This window comes from Zootoca vivipara, chromosome 4, assembly GCF_963506605.1.
Source record: "Zootoca vivipara chromosome 4, rZooViv1.1, whole genome shotgun sequence".
NCBI classification, from domain to species: Eukaryota; Metazoa; Chordata; class Lepidosauria; order Squamata; family Lacertidae; genus Zootoca; species Zootoca vivipara.
The window spans coordinates 49781620-49795971 of NC_083279.1; the positions used below are offsets into that span (position 1 = coordinate 49781620).

Genomic DNA, 14352 nt, shown 5'->3' on the forward strand with positions numbered 1-14352 from the left:
CTATGATCTGAATCATGTTGGATCATGTCCTGATCAATCCAAAGTGAATTGAGCTGGATCTGGGTCACCAAATCAAGTCCCAAATTGAAGGGGCGGGGGCTTGCACAGAATATGTCTCCAGCATGGCTTGAAATGGGTTCCTTGTGAGAAAAAGGTTAGACATGAAGAGAAATGCAGCAGGCTATAGTAGAAAAAGTTATGACAAAAGCTTAAATTTACCTGAGAGGAAGTCCCGTTGGTTTCAGTAAGATGAATTTCCCAGTTAATATCCATATGATCAGAGTACGAACCCCATTGAAATCAATGTGACTTAAGATAAGCCTTTACTTCCTTCCTTAGATTTCCATGAGACTCAGTCACACCTAACCTTTTCTGGCTTCTTTCTATTAAACGTGATCTCAAAAATGATACAAAACACTAAGATGCTAGGAACTAGTACCTGAACATGGAGTTTGATTGCATCTGTAGTCAGTTAAACCACTTTGAGGTTTCATCACAATTAAGCAATTCACAATAATAAATTTTGTGAAATAAAATTAATGGCTTAGCATTACCTCTGAAGGCAGTCTATATGAACCAGTGCTTGTTGATGGATTGCACAAACTGTAATCTTCAGTTCCGAAATCCAGTTGAGGGCCCAACTAGACATGATGTGGGAGACATACAATATATTCCCCAACATTTTCCTTTAAAAAACATTTATACATCCCCAGGAGAAAGCAAATTTAATCAGAGCAGCTGAGGAGCAAGATGATGTTTAACTCTTTCTCTGTAGGATGTTTGCTCGCTAAAAATCCAGTACATATTGCTAATACCTTACATATATATAAAAAATCCCCGCCACCCCTTTTATTAGATGATGGAAATTTTGTATATTTGCAGATTTGAATATTGGCTTTTGCATTATTATGCAAACCAAGGCAAAGGTACTGCAGTGCTGTAAGTGATTCAGTCCTGTTCTGGCAACATAAATTGAACATATTTTGACATGTACTCATAATGCTGTCAGTAACTTTTCTAACATCCTTCCTCTTTTATAAGAGAGAACTAGATACATTTATACCACCTGTTATTAGTAAAAGTCTATCATTCTGCCTGCCATCGTGATCAGCACTCACATAAAGCTCTATGCATGCACACACATTGGATGGATCCTGAGTCCTGTGGAAACATCTGATGGTGAAAGGCAAGATGGAGGCCATCTCCACCATGTCCCACTTCTCTCACAGGTCCCAGAGCCAGCTCCTGTGCTGTTCTGTAGGGTAACCCCATAATCTGAAGACATTCAGGGATTGTAGGCGCCTACAGTGAGAAGGAGGTGAAAATTCCCTCCCTCTGTTCCACCAGTGGGAACACCCCATGATCAGAGAATATTGTAGAGAAGAGCCATAGCTCAGTGACAATAGCTTGTTTCGTCTGCAGAAAGCCCCAGGTTCAATGTGAGGCATCTTCTGGTAAGAATGGGAATATTCCTCATCTGAAACTGCAGAGAGCTGCAGCAAAACTGTAGACAACATTGAGCTAGAAGGACCAAAGGCCCAAGTCAGCGTAAGGCATCTTACTATGTTCCTGTGCATGACACAAGGGAACTCATCCAAGCCGTTGTATTTTAGTTCATACAAGGAGCTCTTTGGTAGCCAAGTGAAAGTGTCATTCTCTTTGAACAGCTTGGCTCTTTTGCCACGTCACAATGTTGTCGTGACATTCCAGACAGCATATTTGGGGGGGGGGGTGTCCTGCTGTTCAAAAAGAACAAGTATTATTCTCCTTTGTGATTGTCGAATCAGGGTTCTCTGGATTCATGCCTATATAGAAATAAAGGAGCATTTACTGAATAGGATAAGATGTGAGAATGAAAACACTTTAGACTGACCAAGAGAGCTGAAACCACCAGAAAAAGGATTACATATCCAGTTTGTCAGACAAAAACAATTGGGGGAGGGGTCACTTCCATCATAAACTACGTCAATAGACACAAGGCTTATTTCTTAAGCCTCTGCTTGCTTAAGACTGCCTTTAAGCAGCAGCACTTTTAATTCTTGCAAATATTAAAAGCAAAAAATAAAAAGGGGCTTGGGGCTTGGCCTGACACAATCTGTTAATGGAAGCTGCCTTTGGGACTCCATGCTTCTCCATCTCTGGGAAATGTAGTTAGAGGAGGACCTAATTTGTACGGTGCTTGTGTTAGAAGTGGGAAACCTTAAAACTCAAGAACATGAAATTCAAATTTAGGAACATAAGAAGCTGCCCTAGACCAGAACAAAGAATTTGCAGTCTTCCCCAGTGCTATTCTATTCTGACTCACAGAAGCTCTCCATCGGCCCATGCAATATGTCTCCCACAGCAAGAGTTGCCACCCCAAATTTATGCTTTTGTGGGAAGAAGAAGAAGAAGAAGAAGAAGAAGAAGAAGAAGAAGAAGAAGAAGAAGAAGAAGAAGAAGAAGAAGAAGAAGAAGAAGAAGAAGAAGAAGAAATGATGATGATGATGATGATGATGATGATGATGATGATGATGATGATGCATTTGTTGTTAGAGCTAGCATGGAAAATTGTATTACTGAAATAATTAATTCAGACTGCAATTCAGTATTTTTCAAAACAGCAACTAAAGAACTCCTCTTGAGAGTCCCCTTTATTGTTCCTGTTCTTCTAGAAAATTCTAATTTGAAACATTTTGTGTATTTCACTGTCTCCCTCCAAGTATTTATAGCTCCAGTCATCCAGCATCCAGCTGATTTCTCAATAGTACATAGCAAACCAACGAGTGCAGCCTGCAGAGATCACAGGCAAAGGTAATCCTTGGAAGTCTGCTCCTTTTCCATCCGATCAGTTTGGTCCCATCCCATAGCTAGGCCATCAACCACCAACTGCCTTGTTGGAAGGATCCCGATTGGGTGTTGTACTTAAAACATGTATTTTTATCATTGGGTCTTGATTTTACTTGTAAACTGCTTTGGTAGATTTTTAAACCCACCAATTTCAACTCTGGGATGCATTACGAGCAATAGAATTTGCACAATTTAAAACCTACATCCTCTCATTTTAGACATATTTTAGGTTCCACTGGGTATTAGAATGATAAAAGATACTATTATTTCCAAATCAGTAAGAGTAATGAAAATGATAATTAAACTCCAGTAACCTCACTTAATGCCTACAAGTCCCTTCATTCCCTTTTTCCACAGCACAAGTAAAAAAAAAACAGGTTTTCTCAAATGCCCTAAATAACTCAATAAATCTTAAATTTTAAAAAAGTATCTCAAGAAATCAACATTAGGGACAGGAATTGTTTTATTTAAAACCTAACCAATCAAACTGCCAGCTCTCCTTGCTTGTAATGCATCACTGATAATCTCTCCTGCCATCCAAAATGCTTATATAGTAATCCTTTAATTTGAAATAATGCCATAATAGCATCTAATGTGTCTCATATTTTTGAATTCATCCAGTGGCTTAGACAACATGTCACAATGACGATAACGGAATAATTTCATGTGGTGGGGGGAGACTGCGTGTGTAAAAAGGGATTCATTAAACTGCTTCCTTCAAAAAAATATTTTGCTAAATATCCTTTCCATGTAACAGCAAAGTGTCTTTTACCCAGTTTTCCTCACAACTTCCCCATAAAATAGGCATCCATTATAGCTACAGGAACCTGAAGCATAGACTGCAATAGTCTGCCCATAACTCTGACTAAACTAAATCTAGATCTCTGGCCAGATTTTTTTTCTATCAAACAAATTTTATTGTTGAAACCATAGGCCACATTATAAAAAAATGCAATCCATTCAGAAAGATGACTAAAACATCATAAATGTAATAAAGTAGTACATCTTCTTCCTTACCATGACCAAAACCATTTTAGCATCTATGAATTTCTGATGCAGTTTAGCTGCCACTACAGCAAAAATGGACACTGTCAGCACTATAATAAAGGGTAAAAAAAAAATCTGCTATAGAGGCCAGCAGATAAGCTGTTTTTTATTGAAACAAACCATAGTTGAAGTATCAGTATCAGTTTTGTCTGGTTTGCTGGTGAAAACCACATCACACCATTTTTATGTACTCTCATGCGCTATGAATCACCCACCTCTAGATGGCAGTAGCAAGGAAGCACAGAATAAATTCTCTTAATAGGAAAGTGAATGCTGAAAAAATAGATTTCTGAAAAATTGAAATCCTTCTCTTAAAAAATAATGCTGAGGCTAGTTCCATAGTGAAACAACTTCAGAATCTAATTCCTTTACATTAGGGGTAAATATTTCATCAATATTGATAGTCACAATTTAGCTTACATTTTCTTATTAGAGTGGGTGGAAATAACCTGTGGTGCTCCAGACGTAGGCAGAATGGCCAGCCGTCAGAGATGATGGGTTTTGGAAGTCTATAAACTTGGACCCTACATTCCCCGGCCCTGCAATCTTGCGTATGCATTGCTCCATCACTTAAGAGTACAAGGGCAAAGTCCCTTTCACTTGAACACTGGAAGCAGAAATGGAAAAGTTGGTTTACCCAAGTTAGGTGGCTCCCTATGCTCATTCTGGAACAGCAACAACTTTAACAATAAAAACTCACTGCTAAAATGTTTGTTGGCTCCTTTGGTGGATTTGGAAAGCACGTTCAGTTTAATTGCGTTTTTAATGTCAATTGTGATTACACGGTTGTATTATTTTTTATATATAAAAAATTCTGCCCTGGGAAATATTTGTATACTGTTACAATAGCATTAAACAATAAAATAATGTGCATAACACATCATATTTGTATTAATGCCGGTGGTTTTTAAAAGACCAATTCTGCAAATTGGTCACACACTGGCAAGTTGTGTATTCAGTCCTCTAAATCAGATCTAATTCTAAGTGAGAATTATTAAACTATCGTTCTGCAATTTCTTTTGCTGCAGGTAAGCCAGGGGGGATTTTATGTGCTCGCACACATTAGCACATGCATGGTGGAAAATGAGATTTCTAGTGTTATGTTTTGCATTATGTTGCCGATTGTCCAATATGCACTTTCTTTTAACAGTAAGAGTTGTGCTGGCCTTTACTTCTGTCTTATTTAAATAAATTGTAATAGAAAAGCTGAGTAACTTTTTAGAAACTTCTGTCCTGTGCTGACCTAAAAAGTCAAAGGAGGCACAAAGTATATGCAAACTTGGGAGACAGCACCTTCATGCAGTTATAGTTATGCCACAATCTGGCTTACTGTGATGTGCGATCCAGACCATTGAAGGTTTACTCTACGTATTCCTATGTCTGTCTCTAAGCCTATGCATACAGTTAGCAGTGTGTAGGATGTTAATTAACTCAATACTTACTGAGTTTGTGTAGATTACAGCTTTGCAAATTTTGAGGGAACAATGCAGAGCTTTGAGTGTACTTTCTATTTTTGGGTGCCCCAGTATACTGTTGCGTTTTGTACATTTTTATAATCTCTTGAACTGTAAACATTGAAAAGTCAAAATTGACCCAAATAAGGAAAATGAATGGAACTAGATTACCGTACCTTCGGTTGTGACACCAGTTCCCATGTACCATGTTCAAACTTCTGTTGAGTACATAAAAGGATGAGCACTCTAAACATTTATGTAGACTTTACAACAATTAAGATACTCAACCTAGCAGTGAGGAACTAGGTCTGTGCATATATGCAAAGTGAAGAATTTGGGTTTTTTCAGCTTGGATAATCACTAGGACAAGATGTGGGATCATGAAAAAGAAATTCCATCAGGAATGACTGGAAGTATTTGATCTAGAAGCTTGGGTTTCATTTATTTCACTTTGCAACTGTTCCATAAATCTATCCTTTTTTACTGTGGTCTTCATGGCAAATGCATTGATAATACCTGCTGGGCTGTCAATGGGAAATTGCTAAAAAATAAAACACAATATATGTGGACTTCTCCAATTACTAGTTTCTAGTTACATTTCCAATTGTAACTAACATGATCACTAACTTTTAGTTGCATTTCCAGTTCCTACTCATCGTGCATAGCACAAATAAGGCAAACTAGCTTTACTAACACTAGATGATCAAGAAATGTTGCAATGACAAGCAAATGATCAAAACTCTTGAAGAAGCTATACATCATACACAAATTATTGAATAGGGCCGCATGCTCTATCTGGGGCATGTGATAATGCAATACTATAGCAATTTTGAGATTGAATTAATGCCCAGACCAAAGGGAGGCCTGCTTAGAATGGAAGTAAAATGTAACTCTGGAAATATTTCAAAAAGGTGCCGTTAGAAAAGGACAATTGCATGAAGAACTGAAAAAGAAAAGAGGACAAAGATGGCTCAAAGGTATAAGGCACAAAAGCACAATACAGAGCCAGTGCTGAAAGAAAATGCATCAGCTGACTTTGCTGGAAGCAAGAAAACAGAAGTAATTGTGGCGATCCAAATGAAACCTGGAACTTCCTATTGTATACCAAACTGAATAAAAAGGCAATGAGAGTTCAGCTGCAGGTATGGGGAGTTGCACTGCTGGACTGGATATGGACAGCCCTTCCCCCAATCCTTGCCGCCTCTCCCCTTTCTGCAACTCATTCAAGGGCTGTGCCATGCCTTCTGCATGCTAGAATCTACTCAGCTACCAAGATCAAAACCTGTCCTTCTAACATAATCCAGCCCTAATACAGGTATAGCTGCATGGAAGGACCAGCAACACTCTCAGTACAGCTTGTTTGAGTCAACTCTCCAAGGCAAACACACACGCCACCATGGGAATAGGATTCATACAGTCTCTACCCGTATCCCCATCTTGCTTATCTGGCTGCAAAGAAAAGATTGATGGGGACAGAGAGAGTCGCATGTGTCTCCTAATTCTTGGTATTGGCACGAGCATGAGACTACAAGCTTGAGGGTTCGCAGAGCTCCATCAAGCCCTTTGCCAATTCCTCCAAGTCGACTGAACCTTTATGGGGATGGATTGTGCCCTTAGTCTAGTCCCAGCTTCAGATCTGGAGTACTGAGTACAGATATAACCTGCTTTATGAACTAAGTTAGACAAAAGGAAATAGTGGATGCAAAACTGAATACAATTTGCAAACTAAAAATAATACTGCCTTTCAATATGAAGGTGTGAGCATTTCATTAGTACCTTGCTATTTCAATTAAAAACTCAAAATAATGTATTCTGCCTCCAACATTTAATTCTATAATCCTTAAAATTCTGTGTCAAATGTATCTATGATGACATGTTGATTATAATCATACCTAGCAGACCAGGCCTTAAAGTAGGTTAATTGCATAGGAAGATTTTACTATGTTTACATTTTTTCTTAAATTATTTTTTAAAGCACAGTAAAGAGTCTGAGGACAAATTATTCAACTGTTTATCATACATAAGACTGCATGACTATAATACAAAGGGCTTGTCTTTTCATTTAACGTTACAATATACACAGCAAGTCCGGACTAGATCTTACAATCTGAACACAGGTATTTAACCTTTTCCATGCTGTTTATGTTTACAATGCACAGAAGTCCTGTAACCAAACTGTGTAGTAAAGCACACAAAACTGGACTGTAACATAACACAGTATGCAGAAGCATTGGAGTTTATGATTTTTGATTATGTAGGTTTAAAAACAGTATTAGTTTTTGGTGCTTGCTAAGGTGTGGCAACCAGCACAGGAAAAAAAAGTTACCCATATTTGATACCCTTATATTCCTGGACAGCAGTAAGTACTGGATTCCTTTTTGCATTGCTAAGCTCAGTGTTCCATTTCTAAGGTGACAGCCTTTCACTCACCAAACATCTTTGAACTACAAAAGTTCAAAAATACTTTAACTCACATGCTTGACATTTCAGTACAAAAGAAATATGGATCCCTTGATAAAAAAATTGATTTACAAAAATGGTTTAATTCCCAAAGCATTCTTTCACACTTGCACTGTATTCAGCCTCTCTGCTGCCATTGTGAGGACTGGTTTTTGTTTTTTTAGTTTTTTAGTTTTTAAAAAAACACCTTTTGTTCAGAAGACCTGACCTAGTTGGTCATGTGAAACTGACCAGTATGAAGTAGATGGTTTTCTGCTGAATGACCTTTTAAAAACTAGTTTACTGGCAGAGGTAGATTACTGCTTTTGTTAACACATAAAGGGCAAACAGTGTTAAGGAAAGATAATCACTTAATTACCCCAATCCCTCAATTTTATTCACTGTGTTTTAATCCATAATTTTAGTATTTTATGTGGGTCCACAAATTTAGCAACTGCCAAGCTGACTGTGTTATATTAAGGCAGCAGAACCCAAAAATTAGGCACCTGTTAAGTACAGCCTGCTAACCTCAGGTCTCACGAGCTTTTTGCTTTACTCATACTAATGTTTTGGACCTGTTCATGCAATCAAGGTCTTGCCTTCAAGTTTACATTTATGCTAATAAGGAATACAAGAATCAACTGCTGGTTTCATAGCTTCTGGATCTAGTGTCCCTTTTACTTTCAGAAGCCTGAACACATTTATAATGTAACAGATGTTGTTATAGTCTTGAATTAGATGTCAAATCTATCATGTTCAGTACACAGTTTGCTGTAAATGTATTGGCTATGAATTCAACAACAGTTCCAGTTTTGTTTAAGCAATAGTACAGCCATAATTTTCAACTGACATTTAAAAATGGTCTAGTTACACCTTGTGTCAAAGTGCAGAACTGCTACATTATTGGTTACAGACATCTATGTGCTATAAAAACAGCTTTGGTACAATAAATTATCAAAAAAGAAAATAATTTTTGTAAAATTCACAGCATAATTGTGAGGCAAAAAAGCAGTCACATAAAATTCTGCATTTTTAAAAATGTTCAAGATGAACAGAAGACATCTTTGTGCAGAAGTAATGGTGGAGAAACCACGTGCCCAGAAAAAGCAAAACAAAACAAAAAAGTAAAAAGCAGGGAGGGACACAGTTGTAGCTATTTCCATCAAAAGCAAACCACTACTCCTGTGACCTTCAACCAATAAGGAAGTCAACTTTATGACACACGCAAAGTGACCTTGCAATACCTTACAATAAGTGGGTCACAAAAGTCTATTTTAAAAGAAAGGCCTCTTGAATTACCCATTCTGTGTTTTCAGCATTAAGGACTGTCTGCAAAAGCATGTCCAAAAGTGATTGCATCTGAAATGGTAGGCTCCTCTAACTTAAGAGTCCAAATCCATAAGGCCAAAGGTTATCCCAAAGACCACCACTTAAACTTCCCCCTGGACTGGCCAAGACCAACCTGTTGATTGCTTCTCAGTGCACCTTAGTTACAAGACCAGCCATATTTCAATACTAGCTGATTGTGGTCTCAAAATATGAGACACACAGAATCCCATTATAATTGCTGCTTTGATTCTCAGTAGGTTCAGATAAGGAGAATCCTGATCACCGCCACTTAGCATGCTCAATGTGCCTCATGAACACCATTACAACCGTCCCTTCTTTTTTAAAAAACAGATGAAGACTGTATTTTGTAATCTGAAGGTCCCTCTTCCTCACAGTACTGCCTTTTCGTGCTCATGTGTGTTCGGAAAATTAAAATTCATATGACTCTCTCCCACCCTCTCTATTTTTTTATTTTTTATTTAAAAAAAACACTCCCCAAAAGCCCATTAATATGATCCTGGGCAGTGCCTTTAAAAAGCTGTTTGCAACTAAGACCAACATTTTACTCCTGTTGAATGGGTGGGGGGAAGGAATCTATGACTTGGTTCTGGTAATTAAAATAGGGGCAGCAAGGTGAGACATCACCTCAAAGCTATCTAGGATACGTATCATGGCTCTAAAAACTTTACTGTCCCTTTGCAATCTGTTCAAGTTTAAAAAAATAATCAGCTTTGCCCTTCTGTAGCGGTTCAGTTAGTCTATCTCCTTCTGATTCAAGCAGCTTTGCACTTTTTTTGGAAAAACACCACTTCTATAAAAACACACAAGAAACAAATTTGTTTCAGTTTAGTCACGAGCTAGCCACAGGACTTTGCTGAACACAAACTCCTGTCATGGGAGACTCTTCTCTATCAATTCCCTGCCTCATTGCAAGGTGTCCTTCAGTCATGTAATGAGCAGGACCTGTATTAGCAGAAAATTGGTATGTTGGATGTCCTGCTATGCCAGTTTCTTGGCGTGGATTAGAGTAGACTGTTAAATTGACGTCCATAGCTCCATTTTGTCCAAAGTCCAATGAATTAGCAGCCACTGGGCGGTTCTGATAGGCTTGATTGCCTTGATTACCAGTTGAGGAGGAAGATGTGGAGGAAGAAGTAGTTGAGGAAGACAGGGATGTCATGGAGTGGTGAGTATGAACCACCTCCATAGAATCCTGGGTAGAGGAGCTGTTTGTTGGAGAATTGTAGACCCTTGGCCTGGTCCGGCTACCCATGGCCTGCTGTCCATGATGGTGGTGGTGGTGATGGTGGTGGTGATGGTGGGAGGTGTTTCCATGGTGATGGTGTAATGCATTCTGTTGCTGAGGGGTTACGTGGAAGGAGGTTTCTTGAACTGGATGGGTTTCAACAGTGACTTGTGTAGGAGCTTCAGTGCCTGTCCAACCCAGAGGAGGAGGAAACTGCTGACGAACCTATAATTAAAAAAATAAAAATAAAATCCTTCCATTTTATGTCATACCCTTCAAGCTAAATATAAAAAACTAGCTTTTTAAACATAACATGTTGACCCTTATTTGACACTTTGTTTTTTCAAAGAAAAAATATAAAAGCAAACTTTAGTATGAACATTCAAAAGTGAAACACTGTTGCAATCATAACAGGAGGGAAACTCTGTCAGCTGGAATTAATATTAAAACTACTGCATCAATCCTAAATTAAACATATACATTAATATAGGCAGACCATACTTCCAAATAGGTATCTAAACAAGTCTGGCATTTGTATACCATACATTCAAACACAAAAAGGGCAGTAAAATTTCAGATTACAGATTAAAAAATTAGAAGTGATACACTTTGCTGCACTAATCACTAGTTTCCTTGTTCTGCAATACACGTAAGTTCTAGTTCAGACTAGCAGATCTGCATTTTAAAATGCATACAATGAACATTCACATATTCCTAGGTGTCACAGGGTGGCTTAAATGGTAGTAGTTTAACAAGTTATTGACCTAGGATTAATTATTATTTATCCTGGCAATAATTTGTGTCAAAGTACATAGATAATGAAACAAGCTGCAGATGTGAACAAGGTCATTGGTGTATATTAAACAAATACTAATCTAAGACCTTGATAACTGATTTGACACTTGCAAAGCCTCATGTGGAAGTTTACTGTGCAATAATCTAGATAGCTCACTTCGGGAATAATGTTGCCCAATTAAGGATTAGATATGAGAACATATAAATTGAACTGGATTTGAATGTAGGAGGCCCTCATTTAAATCTCCATACTGCCACTAGCTCATAGAGAGAGGAATTCAATGTTGCGCTAAGGCAATAATTCTATCAGGGCAAACATTTTAACTTGCCAGACAGAACAAGCACTGTTCTGGGAGTTCCTCCTAAGCCCTCCCCCCAACACTCCACCTGCCAGAAACAATTTCGGAGGGCATGGGTCCTTGCATGGGACTTCTGCTGATAGGATTCATTAGCTGAATTACACCCAAAGTGGCAAGGGTACTTCACTATTTTTCACAGCCTAACCTAGATGCAAAGGAATTCAGAACAAGAAAAGAGGTGGGAGAGAACAGGCCAGCCTGAGGTATAGCCCAACAAACTATTATGTGTCTGAAATGACCATTTGGTCAGTTCCATTATTTGAAATCAGAAGAGTCTGAAAGAGAGAGAGTTCCTTTCAAGAGTCTTACCTGTGGACTATGTGTTTCACAATCCATAGCTTGTACAGCAGCAGTGAAGTGTCCACCACTATGTCGATGCTGATGTGTAGGATCTGACCGTGCCCTTCCACTGTTGCTTGTCCCAGAAGAGCCACCTTTTAAATTTAAGCAGAACAAATGTTTGGAAAATGCTATTAACATGATAATTAAGACATCCATAATGAGTCAAGAAAGCAAGGCTCCAACTAAAAATGAGTTTCTGATATACAGTCAGCTAAGAGTTTGCTGTTGCCATTGAAAGGAAACTAAAGCAATGTCTAAAATCTTTTAGGAGGTTTAAGATTAGAGAAAATAATGCCATTTTATTCAGACAGCAAATATTCTGACAAAAGCTTAGGGTGGTTATCTAACTAAGTTACTTGTCAATTTATTTCAGTGGCTCTATAGTGAGCATGATGAACATTGGATATTTTTAGCTTTTTTCCCCTAAATGTGATAATCAGAACGTACCTGAGCTTGAAGATGTGCTAGAAGTGGTTCCTGAAGACTGTGACTGCTCCATAGCTGGACTTGTTGACACGCTGTTGCTTGTGTTTGTACCTTCATCTGCTGTTTTCTTAAAGAAACTGTGCTGCAGGGCATAATAAGGTTGAATTCGAGTTTTCGGATCATAGTCAAGCATCCTTAAGATGAGGTCTTTGAACTTCAAGTAGTCAGCCACAGTATGACCCGATTCCCCAGCACGACGTCCCCCTGGGCCTCCTGTTTCAACTCCAAGTATATTGTGAAGTTTACGAGTTCCAGGTGGTTTATACTCCTGTTAAGAAATTAGAAATTCCTCAAGCTATCAGTTCTCAAAATATTGTTGACAATATTCTAATATTAAGTATTTTAATTTTACTTTCATTGAACTTAAAAGACTCTCTTTGTAAGATGAATATAAGCACCACATATTTTATGATATAATAGTGTGATTTACACAGAATGCTATACCGTGGTTTGTTTAGCTGGTGTGATTTGTTTGAACTTCTGAACGCAATCTTGGTTGTCTTCTGGTAACCAGCCACAATCTAAAGTCATGGTTTGCTGTTGGCTTACAAACAATTGTTTGCTTTAACTATTATTTTGTGTTACTTCTGAACCCTACCATATTGTTTAACCACTGAGTGTATGGCCACCTCACCCCAGATGTTTGACAGCCTCCAAAGGCATGAGGCAAAACCAGCTGGAAAGCACACTAAGCTCCTGACTTGTTTGCTTACTTATGAGATGACTTGTGGTTTGTTGAACAAACCATAACTGAAAGAAACTATGGCTGAGAATTGGTAACAGACCAATATCAAATGCCAAATTTGCAGGATCAGGATGGAGGACATTATTCTGATAGGGATAGTTTCCCACTGGTGTTTACAAGCATGGTCCTGAATAGTCGCCTGCTTCTTCTCCAGCAGACATCCCACTCACCACTCACCACAATGACCCTGCTTACAGTTGGTGGTAGTTGGGTCAGACTTGCTCTCTCCAGGTTTCTTGTCCTGGCATTTTTATTCTATAAAGTTGAGCCTCAAATCTGAGTGTGTGGACCTATAGCATGTTTGTGTTTCTTTCCCTTCCATTCAGCTTGTTTTATTCCTGAATTGGAGTTTCCCTCACAATCTTAGCCAGTTGGTCTGGTGGGTGCAATAGCCCCTTCTCCCCTGGGTAGGAGGCAGAAGGCTGTTTAGGAACTGCCTGCTGTCTCCAGAAGAAGGCATCACCCGATCAGAGGAATGTCCACCATCTTGGTCCATGAACAGAAATATATGGTAAGACAAATTCCCATGGTCTCTTCCTTAGAAATACTGTAGTTATCTTTAAATCAACGGGAGCTATAAACAAATTTGTATAAGACTGAGGTTCAAATTAGCAACTTACCCTTTTTCCATCTTTGGTCTTCTTTAAGTTCCAAGTTCCATCAGGCAACTTCTCAAAGAACTTTCTTGCTTTTGGTGCTTGGTCAAGAATGTGAGCGGGTGCAATACCTAAAACTTCCACTATTTTATTCATCTGATCCACCTGTTTAGGAAACAGAAGAAACCAGTTAGGAAAGGGGGAAAATCTAAGAAGATAAAATAGTAAGCAACACCATGTAACATCAGTGCATGTGGAGGTTAACTTAAACCCTGCATTCTAGACTGCATTCCAAGATACCAAATAAGGATTAATTCACACAATCATTTATACTGTCTGTTCCAGATAACATTAAGCCTTTGCTTTACACAACATTAAAAAGTTCCATAAGATTATCCCCACCTTTTTGGAATTACATACCTCATTTGCACCACTGAAGAGGGGTTCTCCAGTGTGCATTTCTACTAAGATACAACCAAGGGACCACATGTCAATTGCAAGATCATAAGGCATTCCCAATAGCACCTCTGGTGATCGATAAAAGCGACTCTGGATATACTGGTATATCTGTATTGTAAAAACAATGTTATTAGATAAGTCCATTCTTACTTTAGGTGTTAAATCATTTACAGCCAAGCATTGTTATCTGAAGTACAAGATACGAGGGAAACAATAAGAACTATTT

General features: G+C 38.4%; 1 protein-coding gene across 2 annotated transcripts in view; it reads right to left on the reverse strand.

Moving 5' to 3' along the window:
• Nucleotides 1-7327: 7327 nt before the first annotated feature.
• DYRK1A (dual specificity tyrosine phosphorylation regulated kinase 1A) overlaps nt 7328-14352 on the reverse strand; it is a 94078-nt gene continuing 87053 nt past the window's right edge. For both annotated transcript variants that reach the window (XM_035116837.2, XM_035116838.2), the window contains exons 8-12: nt 14088-14234; nt 13692-13832; nt 12288-12594; nt 11808-11932; nt 7328-10569 (exon numbers count right to left, since the gene is read on the reverse strand). In XM_035116837.2, the coding sequence (XP_034972728.1) occupies nt 9949-10569; nt 11808-11932; nt 12288-12594; nt 13692-13832; nt 14088-14234 (1341 nt within the window). In that variant the 3' untranslated portion in view covers nt 7328-9948. The remainder of the gene's footprint in view (nt 10570-11807; nt 11933-12287; nt 12595-13691; nt 13833-14087; nt 14235-14352) is intronic.